This window comes from Lottia gigantea (genome assembly GCF_000327385.1).
Source record: "Lottia gigantea unplaced genomic scaffold LOTGIsca_6, whole genome shotgun sequence".
Classification (NCBI taxonomy): Eukaryota; Metazoa; Mollusca; class Gastropoda; family Lottiidae; genus Lottia; species Lottia gigantea.
In genome coordinates, this window is record NW_008710049.1 from 463,351 (window position 1) to 483,119 (window position 19,769).

General features: G+C 32.9%; 3 protein-coding genes across 3 annotated transcripts; all 3 read left to right on the forward strand.

Moving 5' to 3' along the window:
* Positions 1-57: 57 nt before the first annotated feature.
* LOTGIDRAFT_229244 (hypothetical protein) lies at positions 58-6,055 on the forward strand. The gene is made up of 11 exons (XM_009063756.1): positions 58-497; positions 2,456-2,618; positions 2,970-3,039; positions 3,207-3,345; positions 3,566-3,680; positions 3,793-3,984; positions 4,113-4,216; positions 4,384-4,538; positions 4,726-4,775; positions 5,034-5,105; positions 5,303-6,055. Exons 1-11 carry the CDS (start codon positions 385-387, stop codon positions 5,477-5,479), a joined length of 1,350 nt encoding a protein of 449 aa, XP_009062004.1. The 5' UTR covers positions 58-384; the 3' UTR covers positions 5,480-6,055.
* A 1,100-nt stretch (positions 6,056-7,155) lies between these two features.
* LOTGIDRAFT_106996 (hypothetical protein) lies at positions 7,156-10,217 on the forward strand (the record flags this gene model as incomplete). Its single annotated transcript, XM_009063757.1, has 7 exons — positions 7,156-7,354; positions 7,708-7,826; positions 8,081-8,145; positions 8,266-8,322; positions 8,499-8,652; positions 9,626-9,749; positions 10,081-10,217. 7 exons carry the CDS (start codon positions 7,156-7,158, stop codon positions 10,215-10,217), a joined length of 855 nt encoding a protein of 284 aa, XP_009062005.1.
* Positions 10,218-13,489: 3,272 nt separating this feature from the next.
* LOTGIDRAFT_58303 (hypothetical protein) lies at positions 13,490-13,924 on the forward strand (the record flags this gene model as incomplete). Its single annotated transcript, XM_009063714.1, has 1 exon — positions 13,490-13,924. A coding segment is annotated over one exon (435 nt), but the record flags the coding sequence as incomplete, so codon positions are not given.
* Between the last annotated feature and the right edge of the window lie 5,845 nt (positions 13,925-19,769).

The following is a 19,769-nucleotide window of genomic DNA, read 5'->3' on the forward strand; positions in this document are numbered from 1 at the left end:
ATCTCGTTATTGCGTGAAAATAAATCTAAAGCGTCATTGTCATAGAAACGTAAACATCCGGAAATGGCCGACAATCGAGTGACTGAATTACTTTTTTGTTGTTTCATGTGAATATTCTGCATCAATTGCTAATTTGTCAAATAGAATCACCACAGATTTGTTATTAATTTGTTAGTTGGTGTTTTGGAAAAAGAGAAAATGTGAAATTCCACTAAGAAAACAGTGGTAGATCTAGTTGCGATTTGCGAACTGGGAGATCATTCCAAAAAAAATAGAGAAACAAAATAAATATAGCAAAACTTTGTCAGGACAACTACTAACAGCAAACTGAATTTCCTGTGAAAGAATTGATTTTGTTGGCCTAAGTTAAGAACAACTAGCAAAATGTCTCGAGCTGCTGTTTCAAAGTCCCGAGCAGAAAAGGGGAAACCGCCAGCCTCCCAGACACCAGTTATTACACAAGAGATTGTTCCTGGCAAATTTTTTGACAATGATTGGTAAGTTAATTAATGTTTTGTAATACTTGACTTTTCACTTACAGTGTTTTAACAAAATGTGTAATGAAAGAAATTAACTTTTTAATGTAGCAGATAATAAAGATAAAATTTGTAGAGTGGTGTGTCAACAGTAGCAGGTCAACAGCGGAATCTTGCGGTCGTAACAAACTTATGCCGCTGCTAGTCTAACAATAAACCTTGTAAATAGGGTCTAACACATTCAAGTTACTGGATGACAATCGCTTTAAAAGTTCATGACCTTGACCATAACATTTTAACAGCCAATTAAATCGCTGATGGCTTTCAAGGTAATGGCAGAGAAAATTTTCATAATTTTCACTACTCACCGATCTGAAACATTAACCAGGTGTTGAATTGTGATGGAGTTGTGGATAGTAGTGTGGATATGTTATTTTATTAGTGAAGTGCGTAGTTGATCGATTTCAACTCACGGTTAGGTCAGTAAATTGTGTCTACACTGTGTAGACCTATCAACGATTGACATGGTGTTAATGGCTGCAAAGACAGAAATGTTGACTATGCCACTGCCTTTTTTTTCTTTGCGACTTTGGATGACTTTTATTTCCTCCAAACATTTTTCTCCATTTCTATCAAATGATGTCTGCAATAAAATGTTTTATTCCAACAGAAAAACTAATTACAGTCCATACGAGTGCTGTAGCGGGCTGTTTTGAATTGGAAATTGTGATACTCCTCGTGCTAATCAAAACATCCGGTGGTGCTTATGAATTTAATAACCAACATCTATAATCTGTCTACTAGAACATAATCTGTGATTTATAATATTAACTTACTTACTTATGTAGTGTAAACATTTATTTTTTCATTACGAGAAGAAACAATAAATCAAGTTTTAGTTCAGACGAAAAACTGAATTTTTGATATTTCTTCTATATCCCTATAGTGTTGGGTATCGTCAATTATGCCATGATATGATACGTATCGTGTTACAAGGGTCACGATACATATTGCGATATGGAGTATTAATATAAAAATTAACATTTCTTCTTCAAAGTTTATATATATATTAAATTATAACTTTATAACTGTGATAGAAGTGGTTAGCTTCCACTGTCTTATACAAAGTTTCTAACAATTGCAGCGAAAAAATTGTTACATCATAAAACAACTTATATAAATTCACATTTTTTATGAAATAAAATGTATCGCCAAGTATTGATACATCGATTCACCGATATATCGTGACAGCTCTATATCCCTGCATAAACAGAAGACTGTACTGTTTAATCATTTCTTCTGCTGCAAATTCCAGTGTCAATCACAATCAGATGCACCCTGCTGCTAATGCTGGTGCATCCTCCTACTCAGAAAAATGTTGACAGGCCTGGGAGTTTCCGTGAACTTAGATTGGGAATTTTTATTGTCTTCACACATTTGTCGTTATATTAGTTTTACCTTGATATTTAGGCTATGTGAGATTAAATATATCAGCAGAGCTTGAGGACAATTTTCAGTCAAATTTAAGAAAATGTTTTACTAATCATTGTATAGGCTTTGTACAAATATTTCATTTTTTCATCAACACAAAGTTATTTCAAAAAAAAAGATCTAGGTAATTTATATTCAATAAAAAATACTCATTGAGTAAACCTCATTTAAGCAATGGTTTGGTTCCTACTACAAATTTAAGTTTTAATTGAAATTTTCAATATGGTACTTAATGATTGTACTTGGGATGCAATGAGATGCGATGAAGAACGATGTGATGTTTCTCAAATATTTATTCGATGACAACATGGCATTGACAAATGATGATGTGGCAGTGTCGAGCAGGCGCAAGTCTAGTTTCCTTGTCTTGTGACAACCTAGTAATGATTCAGGTTCAGTTGAGTCATTCGGATCATCGTTCAGGAAAATTACAGGTAGTCTGAAACACTGATCCCGAACGATGATTACTGGTACTGTCTATATTTCAGGATGACAATGTTAGAAAAAGAATCAGACGAGGAATTTGTATTAGATATTGTGGATGAAGTTATCGGACGAACAATGAATACCATTCATGAACGATACATTGAAAAACAAATTCTACCATTTACCATTAGCCAAGCTAAAGAAGCCATTGTCCAAATTATTGAGGTAATAACTTAAAATTATAATTAATGTATCTTAAATTGATTTGTCAAATAATATATCTTACTGTTAATAGTTCATAACTTACTTAACTTACTTGACTGCAATTATTTAACCTTTTTGCTGTGTTAGCTGATATAAGCTGACCTATTCCAACTTGTGAGAAATGTTTCTTATTATCTATTAAGTATAAAAGTATGAATCAAATACAGATTAGCTAAGATCAGCCTTCAACACAAAGCTATTATATTTGATAGGTTTGATTAATAAGTGAAGCAAATCATACTATTGATGGCTTTGTGAAATTTTTGGTGTTGTTGTTGTTGACTTATACTGGTTTCACTTTGTTTATTTCAGTGGCAGTTTTTAATGAGAGATGAAGGTGAACGATCAGTGGAATTTGATGCTGGATGGCAGCAAGATGAAGGTGAGCTATTCTATTGGTCAATGTGTGATGTCTGATCATGTTGATAAATAATTTATCCTTGTTCTTTGACTTGGGTAACTTGCCCAAATATTTGTCCCAAAAGACATGAACATTGATTTGCTATCTGTGAAGATGAAAATATCTTTTCTAATCTAACTGTTTTATAGAGCCAGAACCAGCTGTGACAGATTGTTGGGCCCAGGGTGCTGTACCAAAACGATTTATTAAAACCCAGATTACTCCAATACCAGAGATTGACGAGGAACCTGCTATTGATACAGAGGAAATTGAACCAGAAATGACAAAGTAAGGAATTTATTTTTAGAACTCTGTATAGAATTTGAAATATTGTCAAAAACTTTGTCCCCTGATAAAAATATTTATTATCACATGCATTGCTTGTTTTACTCAGCCCAATGAGAAGAAGGAAAAAGCATGTAAATTGTAAAGCTCATATTGCCCTAATATATAAGAGCAATTGAACTTAATATCATACAATGTCTATTTATATTATTTAATTTTTCAGGGAGGAAATATTAGCTGAAGATCCTCCAGAATTAGAAGATAAAGTGTCTGATGATGAGGAAGATGATGAAGAAGAAAAAAAAGAAAAAGTGGAAGAAGCACCCAAACCACCAGAGGTTGGTATGTTTTATGTATCAGATGTAATTCTATTTATAAAATTATTACATTATATAGGCAGATTTGAAGAGTATAAAGTCTACTAAACAAACAAAATTTCTTTTTTTTCAGCCAAATAAAAAGAGGGTAAAATACCGTCCACATCGTGGTCCTTTACGATCAGCTGGAGTCAGTCGAATAACAGAATCATTAGAAGAATCAGAAATGAATTTACTAACAAAAGAACTGATGAATAGTTTTGTACCTGAAGATCGTGGTAGTGGATTATTTACAATGCCAGTTTCCTGTCACTCCATTCTCAAGGTAATATTTGTTGAATAAATATTGAGAGGATTGCAGTTAGAACCATCTATTTGTTCTGATACGACAATGAACTGTAGAGTTTTAAAATCCTTCATCCTTCTTTCAATACAAAAATGATATATTTGTAGGCACAAGCAGGTCGACCACCGGGAAATAAAGATGTTATTTATGATGATTGTGGTAATGTTGTATCAGTGGTAAAAATTGATCCTGATAAACTACCACAACACAAGTAAGTTTTAATATAAGATGGGTCTGATAATTGATCTAAACAGATGGTTTCAAATGTGGATGATTTGACACTGGCATAAGTTTATATTTAAATAAAGTAAAGTTGAATTGATGCAACATGCCACTATTTTTGAATATTTTTTATTGTGAATGTTGTTTATATTGTAGAGTAAGAGTTGGATATAAAATAGTAGATCCTACAGTAGAAGCTAATCAAGCTAGACTAGAGGCCATGAGACATGGTCGCTTTGTAACACCTGGTAAAATAATCTCCAAATCTTCTTCAATGAAACACAGTAAAACTGATGGTGTATCTCCCTCAGGTAACAATTTTATCAGATTCTACCGTCTTCATGGCAGGGAAATACTTCAGTGGGCTATATTAGAAGTTAGAGAGAGTCTAATGACCTTATTTTCCTCATCAGGTCATAACCATTTCTGATACAGTCCCTTTATAGCTCTGTCAATTACAGCAAAATTTGTATTAAATTCAATTTTTTCTTTTTTCAGTCAGTAAAACTTCAAAACAAGCCACCATTACCCCTCTACCACCTCCACTGGTAAGTCTACATTTAATATCAAACCAGCTGACATGATGATGGGTTGTATATCCACAGTACATATCAACATTTTTAAATTCACTGAATCACAGAAACTCCAAATTGGAATTGACCACGTTATATTTCTGAGCATATAATATAAAATAATATAAAAGTATATGATAAAAATAAATTTGTTATACATCCTTAAAACAGTAATTCTTTGTTGATTGAACATGTTTTGGATGGTTATTATAAGCAAAAATTGTGTATTTTCAGATTGATGCTATAGATGTATCATCTGGTGTTATTGTTAAAGAAGCTGGTAGAATAAGAAAAGGTCCAGGCAGGGTGAGTATAAAATACTAGAGATAATTATAATTTGTATAAAATATTTTATTGAAGTGCATTACGTCTATTTTGAAATATAAACAACCAATGTGCTATTTCTGTGATTCTCCTGAAGATCAACAGGTGGCGATTTGAATCTTTTTTTTTACTACAAATTGCAAGTTTTTATGTCAATTGAATTGTTTTTCTACTTTCAGTTCATAAGAAGAATTGATCTTATTACAGATAATCAAAATATGAAACCAATTTCTACCAAAATTATTAATCCAGCTATTGATGTTGCTGATATTCTGGAGCGTCATACACCCATCGTTCGACCAATCAGAGACTCCCCGCCACTTCCACCCATCATGCCACACCCTCCAGTTCAATAATACAAATCTGCCTCTTTTCATGTGCTTGATATAAATTTGAAATTTGTTGAATGTAAAAACTATGAAATTTTTTGAAGATCCCAATAATTTATACTCAATTATTTCTGTAGCAGAATTCAGCCAACAAAGAGACATGTTAATTTTTTTGAAACACCTGATGCCACTTCGTTTAATTAGACAAAAGATTTTGTGGAATAATAAACAAAGGCCCTATTAGCTTCTATTAATAAGTTTTAAGGCTTTGCTTTGTAAATTTGCTTTTATTGTGAATAACAGCCTATATCTGCATATTATATATATTTTTATGATGAAATTCAAATTTCTTCATTTATTTAAATCAGCATTATTTTGAGGTTTGATCTTGAAGGCTACAATTATTTTATTATGAATCAAGATATTGTAAATTTATCAATTTTTAAAGGGAATGTACTGATTGTAAATGTTTGTAGATAATTGTATAAGTTATTAAATTTAAAGCTGTGATATACCGAACTGAATCGGTTTTATCATTTACCAGAATATTGAGTGTTGAAGAATTAAATTTCCCAGTTACTTTGGGTAAGAATTGCCACTGCAAATATCTATAGATATTGGTTTATAGTTTCACAAATTTGAGCAAAATTTCGACCTGCAAAACAGTTGAATATCTCTTTAAATTAGACCTCTTGACATTGGTTAAACCACATTTGTTTTTAAATTAGCCAACATTTTTTGTAATGTTCAATATAATTATCTCTGGCAATAATCAAAAATATAAATTTATAATAGATGGGAAGCAACTCCAATTATTTTAGCTATTATTAAGTCCCTTTATGAACACTTGAAAATTGTAAACAAATACACGTTAACTTCCGTCCAATTTACAGAAACATGATGGTTTAAACACATTCATAACTTGAATGATATTGAAATATTGTATGCATGTCATTGATCAAGACTCATTCAATCAAGTCATCAAATTCTATTCAATTCTCGTTAAATGACAATGTTAGATTAGACTAGTGTAGAGCAGTGTAGCCTATTTAAGTCAAATCCGAATATCAACAACATAGACTACAACTACGTCTACTATCATTTCATATTCATATTGCTAAAACCTTGTCCCAGAGTCAATATGAATGGTAAGAAGAGAATAAAGCTCAGGTTTGTTAGAAATCATTGTTCTGGTTATATTAAACGGGTTTTCAACCAGTAAATTTGAAACTTTTGGGGATAGGCCTAATGTCTTGTCAGTATATGCTACGACATAATAAAAGATTGCAGGGTTAACCTTAGAAAATATCACAAAATAATAAAGATTTATACAATTGATCAAGGATTTTGAAAGGTGTAAGACTAAAGAAGAAAAGGTCGGAAACCTGATTTAAGAAATTTAGAACTAGACACATTATGTTAGATTGTGTAAAAGTATGGAGACCAAATCTAAGCGAGATTTAAATTTATCTACAGTAGTTGTTCCTTTTCCATTGAATATTTTCTGTGAAGCATGTAGTGTCACAATATCAGAAATATTCTATGAATTTTTCATTCCAGTGTCTCATTGTCAAGGATAGAAGTTGTACAAGTTTTCTAAGGAAAATTGAAGTCATTCAAATGGCATCCCTACAGGAGAGTTGAAAATTGAAAAAGATTTATTGTTTTATTTCAGACATGTAGAAAAGACAGAAGAAGAGAAGATGAAGAACCACAAAAAACTTGACAAACCTTATACTGTTCCTTGTATTATTGCAGTTAACATAGGATTAATAGCTGTTATATATTGGTGGGTATTTCATCATGAAAATATAGAAACATTGGTACCAGTATCTCCTAATGTTGATAGATTAATTTTTCAAGTACCATGTTCTAAAGATTACAATTTAGAAGACTTTGAAGGTAATTATTGATAAAAGCCAACACTGTTATTTTAGAATGAGCAAAAAACTCTGTAGTTAACTTTCCAAATGAAAATTCTCTGCTTGGCTGGAAACACATAATTAAAAGGATATTCAAAAATACTATAAAGCTCATGACCTTAGGAATGGCAGTCATATGCAGAAAATATCTAAACTATTATAAAACTGTATGTGCCATTATACTAATACTTTCAAAAGTAAGATACTGGTCCTAAAATCATCTGACTTTTCCATGTTGATTGTTTAACTTATATGATACATAGTTCTCCATTCAATTTTCCACTAACCCACTAGGCCTACACATGCTAATACAATCTGAATTCATCATGTTAGATTGTAAGCCAAAGAAATGTGGTCGAGTTGTTATGGATAATATTGTAAGCAAAGAGGATGCTAGGCATTTACTAATGGTGGCTAAAAAAGGATTAGCATTAGGTGGTTCCAATGGAGGGGTAGATATTTAAGTTTTGTTATATTTAACTTTTTATTATGATGTTTCTATTCACCATTATTTTAGTACCGTAATTAAGTAAAATGTTATTTTTATTAATATATCTATTGGCTCTACTTTGTCACTAATCTGCACTATTAAAAATATACTTGCAGGCTGAAAAAAGTTTAGTTGTCTGAAGATCGCATAGCGTGAAACTCTAAGAAACAACATGATTGAAATTCTGTATTAATATTTCTTATTGTTTTTCTTCAGGCTTCCATTTTAGATCTTCATTCTGGTGCCTTGTCTAAAGATAACTCCTTTATAAATATATACAGGTAAAATCATATTAATGTGATAGACCACCCTATATGTTTTGATTAAAATTTTAAAGAGAGTTTTGTAATTACTGAAATGACCCCTGAAATGATTTTCAACCTCTTTTGATATTATTACAGATTGATAGAAGATCAACAAATTAATTTATTATCAGAAACAGACTTTAGTATTTATAGGTAGGCTGATTATTTTTCATTTAAAATCTCTATTGGTAGATCAGCAAGCCTGGAGATTAGGATTTTGATAATTCACATTAAAATGAGCTGTCAGATATTCTTCACTGCACACATTATCAACTGTTTTCAAAAGACGTAAAAGGAAATTTTACATATCATTTCATTTGAATTTTTAGAAAAGTTAAAAACAGTATTCATGAAGCTATAACAAGAGAGTTTAAGATTCCTAAAAATAAATTATTTTTAACCAAACCAACGTTTTTCTCGAGAATGAATATGACAGAGGCTAAAAGCATACATGATGAATACTGGCATGGACATGTAGATAAGGTATGTAGTAGATAAGGTATGCAGTAGATAAGGTATGCAGTAGATAAGGTATGCAGTAGATAAGGTATGTAGTAGATAAGGTATGTAGATAAGGTATGTAGTAGATAAAGTATGTAGATAAGGTATGTAGTAGGTAAGGTATGTAGTAGATAAAGTATGTAGATAAGGTATGTAGTAGGTAAGGTATGTAGTAGATAAAGTATGTAGATAAGGTATGTAGTAGATAAGGTATGTAGATAAGGTAGGCTATGTAGTAGATAAGGTAGGCTATGTAGTAGATAAGGTATGTAGTAGATAAGGTATGTAGTAGATAAGGTATGTAGATAAGGTGTGTAGTAGATAAGGTATGTAGTAGATAAGGTATGTAGTAGATAAGGTATGTAGATAAGGTATGTAGTAGGTAAGGTATGTAGATAAGCTATACTAACATAACAATAGTCCCACATGCCACTTAACCTTAGTCTTTATACGCCACACATTGACCTCCAATATGATTGTTGGGCATATTACGGGCCATGGGTATTTTTGATTTTGTGTGGGGAATCCCATCAAGCTTCTTAGCAGGACAAATCCCTTCCTACACAGTTCCTCAGATGTAATTTCATCAACAGAAGGACCAGACATTTGATGCTGATGTCGCTTTTTATGGGAGTTGAATCATTATCATGGCTGAGGAACTGGGCAGGTCAAATTTGTTAGGTTAGAAACCTCCATCTTTATCTTCCTAGCAGATTTTCAGAGTAGCCTAACTTTTCTGAATTGTGGGAAAAGATCACAGTCCCCTTATCTGAAAAAATGAGGAATTCACTGTGTTTTCACTATATATTGAAATATTGAATCATTGACTGTATTGTGAAATGCCATGACCAGTTCAACATAGATGTTGTACCAATATATTTTAAAAACTTTAACACCTCCTGTTGAAATGTGTGAGAATATTTTTGATGCAGTTTATTTATAAACTTCTTCATAGGAAACCTATGGGTCATTCCACTACACTGCCTTATTGTATTTATCAACTTATAAAGAAGATTTTACTGGTGGTAGATTTATTTTCATTGATAAAGATGGCAACAAAACAGTTGAACCTAGACTAGGTGAGTAGAATTGGTTTCTGTATGCCATATTAGCTGTAGATCAATCAGGTCCAGTCAAACCTTGACCCAATGACAAGAATTTATATCAACCTATCCATACTAGTATGTAAAGTTGCTCAAAGCTGACTGCACCATAAGTCAAGCCCTGTGTGGTGGCAGTGGTAGAAAAGGATTTATTGCAAAACTTTAATGTGTTGAAATATAAGTTAAAGCTGAACTCATTATTTATAAACATGTCTCAAGATTCAAATGCAGTGAGGTCTTCTAGAAGATATCTTATAATTATCAATACTCCTGTTGTATTAACTCAATTCATAATTTCTTTTTTTAGGTCGAGTCTCATTTTTTACATCTGGTCATGAGAATCTTCATCGTGTAGAAAGATTAATCAGTGGTGTCAGATATGCTATAACAGTAGCTTTTACATGTGATCCAAAACATTCTATAACTGATCCTACTGCTCAATGATTAAAGTAATTTATCTTTTAAATTCGATATTTACTGTTCTATAGAGATATCTATATCAAATCATGTAGGCGGAGTGAGATCTAGCAAACATTAAATGCACAGGTAGCTATTCAGAAGTACATGTACTACATTTAATCAAAAATGCCAAAGTTATTTCATGATCAAACAGCATGGCCACGTATAATATCGATGGTGGTTTTGAATTTTGATGACATGACCACCCGGTATCCATTCAACGTGTTGTTCTAGACTTATTTAAAGATCAAACATTGTACACGAAAAAAGGTGACGCATTCTGCCGCCGCTGCCGAGTTGGTTGCACATGAAATATGGGTCAAAGTGAAGGATTCATAAAGAAAATCGAAATAAACCAATTTTGATTATTTTGTAGAATATCTGAGGAAACATCTAAGACAAAAACAAAATTGTTTTTTTAACGTTGACGAAATTCGGTGTGTAATATATTCTATTTAATGTTTTGCTTCCTGTTGCTATCCCATCATAGAGGAACCGAAAGCTCTGGAGAAATCCCTTCGATTTACAGTTCTTCACGCTATGAACTTTTTCTAACACACTTTATCGGAATGGCCCTTCTGACTTCCTTATCAAAACATATAGACCCTATGTATCGACTTTGATTTTATATTGGGTGATGGGCGAATAGGTATATTAGTGGTTTTTCTCACAAACGACTTCAAACGGACAGTTGTGCCTATTTTTTACCAATCGTACCATAGTCTCAGAAACGGAAATATTCTTGTTTGAGTTAAGCCAAGTAGTAATAGTGCTCACAGCCTTCAAATTTAAATTCATGTGTGTCCAGAAATAACGAGACACTGCCATAGAAACTACATCTATAGAAATAGGAAAAGAAATTACCAGTCTGAGATATTTTTGAAGGAATTATGCGATTTTGGTACATTTCTAGTACTTCTGAGGACTATTTACCAAAATTTAAAACATAAATCAAACCCCCCAAAATGGCGCATCTGTTCCTTTAAAGGCAGAAAAAGAAAAAAAAAGGAGACAAAGTCTTGGCATCAGAATGTCAGAGAAATCATCTAAAATTGTAATTCAATTGAAGGATTAGTCAAACCCTGTTCTTATATTCTTGGAAGTATGATGGACTGGTTGTTCTTAAGTTTTGATGGTCTGGATATCCAAAACTCTTCTCGTAAATATCGTGAAATTTAAATTACAATAGCTTTCAAATAGATTATGAATGATATTAAATTGCAGTAACATACTTTTCTTAACAAATGGATATCAATGAAGTCCCCTAAAATTAATGTTTACTGAAATGTTTAATTTGCATAAATACAATATGGTAGATATTTTGAGAATTTCCAACGATATTAAGTTGCATTTCTGATCATAGGTAATATTTGTGATACATGACGTACTTAATATACAGATGCATATTTTGTTTAATAGTACATCGCAGTATTCATAAATCCAAAATGGCAGCCGATATTAAAAATATCCACAAATTATAATTTTTGTTCATCCCGTTCGATCCCTGTTGCTTAGAATGTTTTCCTCCTTCCGACAATATTATTCGATTGTATATACACCTCAGGCTAATTTCATCACAGATTTTATACCTTATAGATTTTTTTTCTCTAATACTCTAGGTAATTTGTGTAGGTCTTTCACAATTCACAAGAAATCTTAAACCATGCTGGACTTTTGGATATTTATGTTCTTTTTCGGAACAAGTTATGCATTTCTAATTGAGGGAGGGAAATACGGACGTACTAATGTATTTCTAGAATCCGAAAGATGCCAACTTAATTTATTTAATAATCATCTCAAAACTGCTTCGAGTTTTTCCTTACTGGATTGTGGTTTAAAATGTTCAACAACTACAGATTGTAGAAGGATCATGTTTGATAGAAAAACTAAAATATGTTTGATGTTTGAGTCTGGTGAAAATTGTTTCCATCATGAAAATATTGAAGATAAAGTTTGTTACAGATTGGTAAGTTACAGTCGTTTGTAAACATACTTGATGCCTTTCCACATAGTGATTACCAGTTGCTATGGTTGCGAATGATGAAAGTGATCATGAGTAACGAACGCAAAATACAACTCAGTTACAAGAGAGTTGTAATAGAAACTTATGACCGCTATTCTTATTCGCAACTATACGGGACTGGTAATCGATGTATCAACTGACCTTTAACATAAACATTTTTATTTTAAACGCAACAGAAACTTTAGTTTAAATAAATTGGGTTTGGTGGGCCATTTTTCAAACTTGAAATCCCCCAAAATGCCGCATTTGTAGTTCATATCGTTAACATCTTCCTTCCGAGGAATAGTACAAATAGGGGGCAGACGGACTCAATGAGGGGACAACTGCTGGGGCTAAATTCAAATTTTGGCTTTTCTGTATTGGTGTCATAGTCGCAAGCCTCTCATAGAGCGCCTTAGAGGGTCCTCTTAAGAAATTTTTTAGAAAAAATGAATTGAGTTTGTGCATTCAGACACATATTTGGGGAAAAAAAGGTAGACGTTTAGATTTGTTGAAAATAAAGTTGGATGCAAATGGCAACCACTTTTCTAGGGAGGCAATCACACCTTTCTACCCCACCTCCCTTTCTACCCCTTTCTTCAATATCAATTCCTTCAGTATCTATATCTATTGAAAATATAAAGTTGAAACTATACATTGCCTGTATGTATTCACCCAGTCGTTGATTGAACGCTAAAATTACGATAGATTTCAATCTGACTTTTACTGCAATAATTACAGCGTGAAAAATATTTTTTTCAGAAGTCAATTTGTTCTGAATCCGTTTGTATCAGATGTCCTGTTGGTTACTATGGTGATACGTGTCAACATATCTTAGAGGGTAAATAGTCCAGTTATAAATTGAACTTATACACCTTGTATTTCATGGCCATTGTCTTTCAAAAATAAGTAATAATTCTCTTTGGATTAAAGAAGATCTGTGAACAAGTGCCTTTAAAATTTCTATGATAACAAAACAGCTTATACATGTATATATTTCAGAAGAAACCCGAAATCATAATCTCATCATAACCGATGTTCTTCGTCTATGTTCTAGATTGGCATTCATTCTTGTCTCAATTTTTTTCGCTTTACAGACTGTTCTGATGGGCACGACAGGAATGTTGTAGAAAAAGTCAAACTGATGTCATACATTCAGCCTGTAGAGAATGGTCCCGTTATAGAAGTTAAATGTGACTTTAACTGGGGTGGGCTGACTTTTATTCAACACAGAGATGACAGATGTCTAGAAACAGACTTTAACAGAACCTGGGATGAATACGTACATGGATTTGGTAACAAACATGGTGAATATTGGCTGGGATTACAGAATATTTATGATATATTACAAACTTCTGAAAACTTTGAGCTTAGTATTATGGTGACAACAGTTCCGAATTGGTTTCAGGGTTATTACCGTGGATTTTCTCTTTCCAATTTTACTGATAATTTTAAGTATCATTCTGATGTATTTAAAGGAAATAGTGTCTACCCACTGGGTGATTCATTAACTAATGGTTCTTATAGTATCGAAGGTCGACCATTTTCTACTTATGATCGTGACTACTCTAATAACAATTGTCCAGACAGGTTTAAAGGTGGATGGTGGTATTTAGATGCTCCAGAATGCTCCAGAGCCAATCCAAATGGAAGACGAAATGATTCAAACGATGAAAGCACGGTTCAATGGCTTGAAAACTTGGGTGTTAGGCATGATATTTACGAAGTTCAACTGCGTCTGCATAGGATTTAAGACTAATTAAGAGATACAAAACGTCGATCAACATCCATGAATTTGTTTCCATTATGTAGAAATAATAGTAATAATAATAATTATGAAATGAAGGGTCATGATATTTTTTCAACTGACTATACTATCATGCCAAACGACAATATTCGCCATGTTGTCACCGTTTTCGGTTAATAGGGTGAACCTCATAGAGATACAGTGAGGGTGGTACCGAAATGAGTGACTGAATCCGTTTTAAAACGGAATTGATTTTGTGAATTCAGGCAAGTAATTTTCGGGCAAAAAAGCACACAATTCATATTTGAAAATTTAGTGGGGTGCAATTGCAGTTAAAAAGCTTTCTGTAGTTGGACAGAAGTCCCCCTGTATCTCCTGTTTGTTGAAATATCAGCCACCAGCCACGTTTTTTGTAATAGCTGTTAATATCTGCGCTTATTTCACTTAGTTAGGCTACGTTCTGATGCGGTGCGATGTTTCGCTTTAGCACCGGAAGAAATTTATCTGTCACAAGCGTTTAGGAACGAAATGTATCTGAACTATCGCCGCACGTAGATGTCAGGTCATGAGGTCAGGCAGATCGTCACCGCAATAGTTTTATGAACGTTTTAGAATTTCGCTAGGCGGCAAAACTGACATATCCAATAAGAGAACGATTGTCCATCACGTGGTTTCAGATTCTGACTTACATCCCCCACAAAGGACAAAGGAGGTTGGATAAGTAAGGTACTCAAATTAATGAAAACTAAACTAATATGAAAGTTTAAACACTAAAATTTATCCCTATAGTGTTTTGAGAACGAATTTGCAAATTTAACAGTCAAATTGGGATTAGCAGAATGTAATACGTGACCACGAATGCATCTGTTTCTATCAATAGTTGAATCTCTCTATAATAGTATATATTTGAGAAGGTGGCTAGAGGGGGAGGGGGATATAAAATAGGTCTTGTGTGAAGGGAAACTATTCAATGAAACGATTCATATAAGGTTTGAATTATGTTTCATTAGGATACATGGTAGAAAATCGTCTGAAGCGGAGATGGTTGCGACAAGCGTTAACCACCTTCTCATACTATTATAGAGAGAATCGACTATTATTGATAGAAACAGATGCACGTCATCATGAATTCGGGTCACAAAACTGTTTTCTAACATGGAGGACGAAGAAGAAACTATGTGACCAATACCAACTTGATAACATAATGACAACTCAACTTAAAATGGAAGGTAAAGGGTTTGACATTTCTCCAAATAACTTTGACTACAAGTTTCAATTTAGTAATCACATGAATGTGTTAACCACCCTTTTTTATTTGTTACGCACAAAGACATTTTGAAGAAAGGTGTAAAAAGGCTGAACTCAAAACGAAGGCCTTATACAGAAAAAGTACAAAGAATTTAAGGAAAATCTGCATTTTTTGATACTCGATAATTATTGTGTGATAAACAGAATCTTTCTTATATGTAATATAAAATTTAAGGAATTCGCTGCCGGATTATATATTTCCCTTGCCAAGGCACCAACTGTTTCTAAAGAAGGGATTGTGATTTTTTTTACGATTGTCGACTTTACAGAGTATTTAAAAATTCCTCCCTCACACTAATCAGTCTATCAAAGTAAAAAAAAATCATCGATATGCTTGAAGAACCTTTAGCAATTCTTCAACATATAAAAGCTGACCCTTTATGAGCTTGTATACGTACAGAAAAGGTATATAGTTACGTAACAGTTTCGATTACGCATTTTATACATTATATCAACTATATTTCAGGTTTCCATTCATATTCTGAAAATGCAAAATAAATTTCTTTCTCATAGTTTCCCTACACAATCACAATAACTCCTTTGTCTTATTAAGCTCCTTCTATATACATGTAGACTCTGTGAACACAAGGCAAAGGTTTCATTTGCAGTGACGTACTTACATAGTTTTTGAGGTATCGGTTAATATACACCTCGGCGCCTTTTCGATTTTAAACCTATTTGAAGCATTTTTAATTCAATATTCATAGCATCATTTTACAATCTTTTTAAAATATTTTGAAGTGGCATAACTCGACCGTACGCAAAAGAATAGCAGTATACTGGTGTAATAACACATTGCTCGTTTTTACCTGCGTACAATAATGAGAAAGGGATGCGCACTTTATAAATACAGTGGAGCCACAGAAACCGGATAATCGGATTAACGTGTTATTTTAAATGATAAATATTACATTCCCTGTATAAGTTTTTTCAGACTGAAATAAGTCAGCAGAGAAATAAGTCAGCAGATGACCTCTATGATTTAACAGCATTGGCATGCAGCGTCTCTCCATAACAAATGACATCTTTATAATGCCATAGCCACAGTTCTCGTATCACGGAAGTTTGTAAATGCAGCCATTTTTTGGATTGTACTCAAAGGAATAAGCCAATCGGAAGCCGCAACAGAATGTCTGTAAACAATAAGCCAAAATGTTTACAGTCTATGTCAACGGCTCTGAAAAAAAGAAAGGTGGCCATTGCAGTCAAGGTATAAGATAAAGTTCGTAATAGCTCGACATCATAAAGATGACCAACTGAATACTGAGAGGAAGTTGAATTTATTGCAATTCAGTCCATTCTTTTACATTTAACTTATTGCCAAACAACCCTTTCTAAAGTTGTTACTTTTAAAAATTTTCAAGATCGGTATCTAATTCTTTAAAGTTATTGATTGATTTAATTACTAAGACATTATTATATCCTACTTAAAAAGTTTTAAAAGCTTTCGATTGTTTTCAACTTAAATACAATTGAACTGAATGCTTTCCCGGTTTTGCTAAGAGTCAGTAAAAATCCACAAGGAACAGTTTACAATTTTGTACCTTGGCATAGTTTTGCTTTTCGTCAGAAAAAGTTCTTCATTAATATTCGAAGGTGGGCAATACGTTCAAACCAATGTATTTCATGAACCCCAAAAAATGCCAACTGAATTTATTTTATGATCATCTTCAAACTGTTCTGTTTTTCTGTATTGGATTGTGGTTAACAATGTTCAACTACAGATTTCAGAAGGATCATGTTTGATAGAAAAACTAAAATATGTTTGATGTTTGAGTCTGGTGAAAATTGTTTCCATCATGAAAATATTGAAGATAAATTTTGATACAGAATGGTAAAATATTTTATTGATATATTCATGTGAATCATTCATTTATTTGAATATCGCAGTGAAAATGTCTGATAGATAGATCATACTCATACATCGAATTGTTTATTCACGTGAAAGTACAAAATCAAATCCTTTATTATCCCGACAAGGTCTTTCAGTTAAATAAACATGATGATGTTGAGTGAATAATAAAAACTGGAACTTTCAACCTTGAGTTAATTCGAGGACAACATTTATTGAAATAATGATGTTTTAAAAACAGTCTCCGAGTTGACCGATCATAGAGAGAGTCGACTATTGAAAGAAATAAATGCCTGTGATTTGAAACCTCGTTATTATATTCTGATTTTTGTTGCATATTTTGGTCCGGCTGATTTTGTAACTGTTGTGTCTTACAAAAGTGGTGGTAATAATGATTAGTAGTCTGTCTGGTTTATATTACAATGGCCATGTGTCCATCAATAATTTAATTGACCGTGTAGTGGAATTGTAGGTTTATAAAGTAAAAACGTATATATAATGTTATTGCTTTGAATAAATAATTATAAGAAGATTTTTCTCCCCTGTATGAGAAGTATCTTATACTGAAGATAGTTTGTTCCCATTCCGATCATATTTATTATTCTTTATGTTTCCGAGTTGACTCTGCAAATTGTCACCGACAAATATTGTCATCGTGTTCAAATTTTGTCTCCGAGTTGACTGCAAATATTGACACTGAGTTGTCTGCAAATATTGTCATCGAGTTGTATTTTGTCTTCGAGTTAACCATCAAAAATTTGTCTCCGAGTTGACTTCACAGACATAGCGAGAGTCAACTATTGAAAGAAACAGATGCATGTGATTTGAAACATCGTTATTATATTCTGATTTTTGTTGGATGTTTTGGTTCGGCTAATAAGTGTTGTGTCTTACAAAAGTGGTGGTAATAATGATTGGTAGACTGTCAGGGTTAGGGTTGGTTCTCGTAAGATTGTTTACTCGGTGACTTTCAAAGCATCAGTTTGGGAGGCCGAGTAGGGGCCACGGAATTGTCAAGGTAGTCTCACACAACCAGACGTTACAAAACTCTTCAACGACCAATCGGTGAATCATTAACTAATGGTTCTTACAGTATCGAGGGTCGACCATTTTCTACTTAAGATCGTGACTACTCTAATAACAATTGTCCAGACAGGTTTAAAGGGGGATGGTGGTATTTAGATGATGCTCCAGAATGCTCCAAATGGAAGGCGAAATGATTCCAATGATGAAGCAACGATCCAATGGTTAGATGATTTGGGTTTTCAAACATATATACGTACGGTTCAACTTCGCCTTAAGAGGATGTAGGCATACTATGATGTTTAAGTCCCATGTCTTATATAAAAGAATACCAAAGGGATAATATTAGTTAAGATAAAGCTAAAATATTATATTTTATTTTATTATAATAACCAGGTCTCTTCTCGTTTGAGACCTTCCTTTGACCGACATACGTCCTGTATTAGTCCGAAACAGCTGCCTCAATTTATAACGTTAAAATGTATGTGTACTCCTGGTTATTTAAAAAAAGAAAAAAAAGAAAAAAAACCTTGATATATAGATACTGCCTATTCAAACGCCAAATGTTAGACAATTGATGTATCCTTTATACAGGCGATGCTATTCGTAACATGTTTGCTTAGGCGGAAATGTATTATCCCATGGATACCGTATAAAGATTTACAGATCGTTTTCTTTATCGACAGGTATCAATGTTTCAAAAATATTTCGCAGTGGTTCTATCTGCTCCAATCCTTCTAACCACCTTTTCAATAGATTGATGAAAAGATAGCTTGCCAGGCAAGGTAATATACGCCCACTGGCAGCTTTGATTTTGAATAAAAATTTAGCAGTACAGTATGAAATATTCAACCTTCAATCATACACTTCTTTTGAACTCTTTAGGGTGATACTGAATAATATTGAGTATGATATATTGCCCTTGTTCTTAAAAAAATGTTTAATCTTTAGCTCGTGAAAACTCTAGAAGACAAATATTCAATCTTCAATACTGAATAATAGACCAAGTTTTGTCAAAATCCGGCACGAATCATGCCTTCTAGAGTTTTTACGAGCTACAAATTGATCGAGTTTTCAAGAACAAGGGCAATAACACATACTAAATATTTTTCGATTTTTCTGATTTTCAATAGGCTTTATCCTTGGGTGATAACAAACACTCAAGCAAAGTTTCGTTAAAATCCATCAAGAATTGTGCCTTCTAGAGTGTTTACAAGCTAAAAATTGAACGCGTTTTCAAGAACAAGGGCAATAACTCATACTCAATATTTTTCGATTCTTCTGATATTCAATAGAGTTCATCCTTGGGTGATTACGAACACTCACACCAAGTTTCGCCAAAATCCGTCAAGAATTGTCTATTCTAGAGTGTTTACAAGCTAAAATTTGAACGCGTTTTCAAGAACAAGGGCAATAACCCATACTAAATATTTTTCGATTTTTCTGATTTTCAATAGGGTTCATCCTTGGGTGATTACGAACACTCACACCAAGTTTCGCCAACATCCGTCAAGAATTGTTTATTCTAGAGTGTTTACAAGCTAAAATTTGAACGCGTTTTCAAATATTTTTCGATTTTTCTGATTTCCAATAGGTTTATCCTTG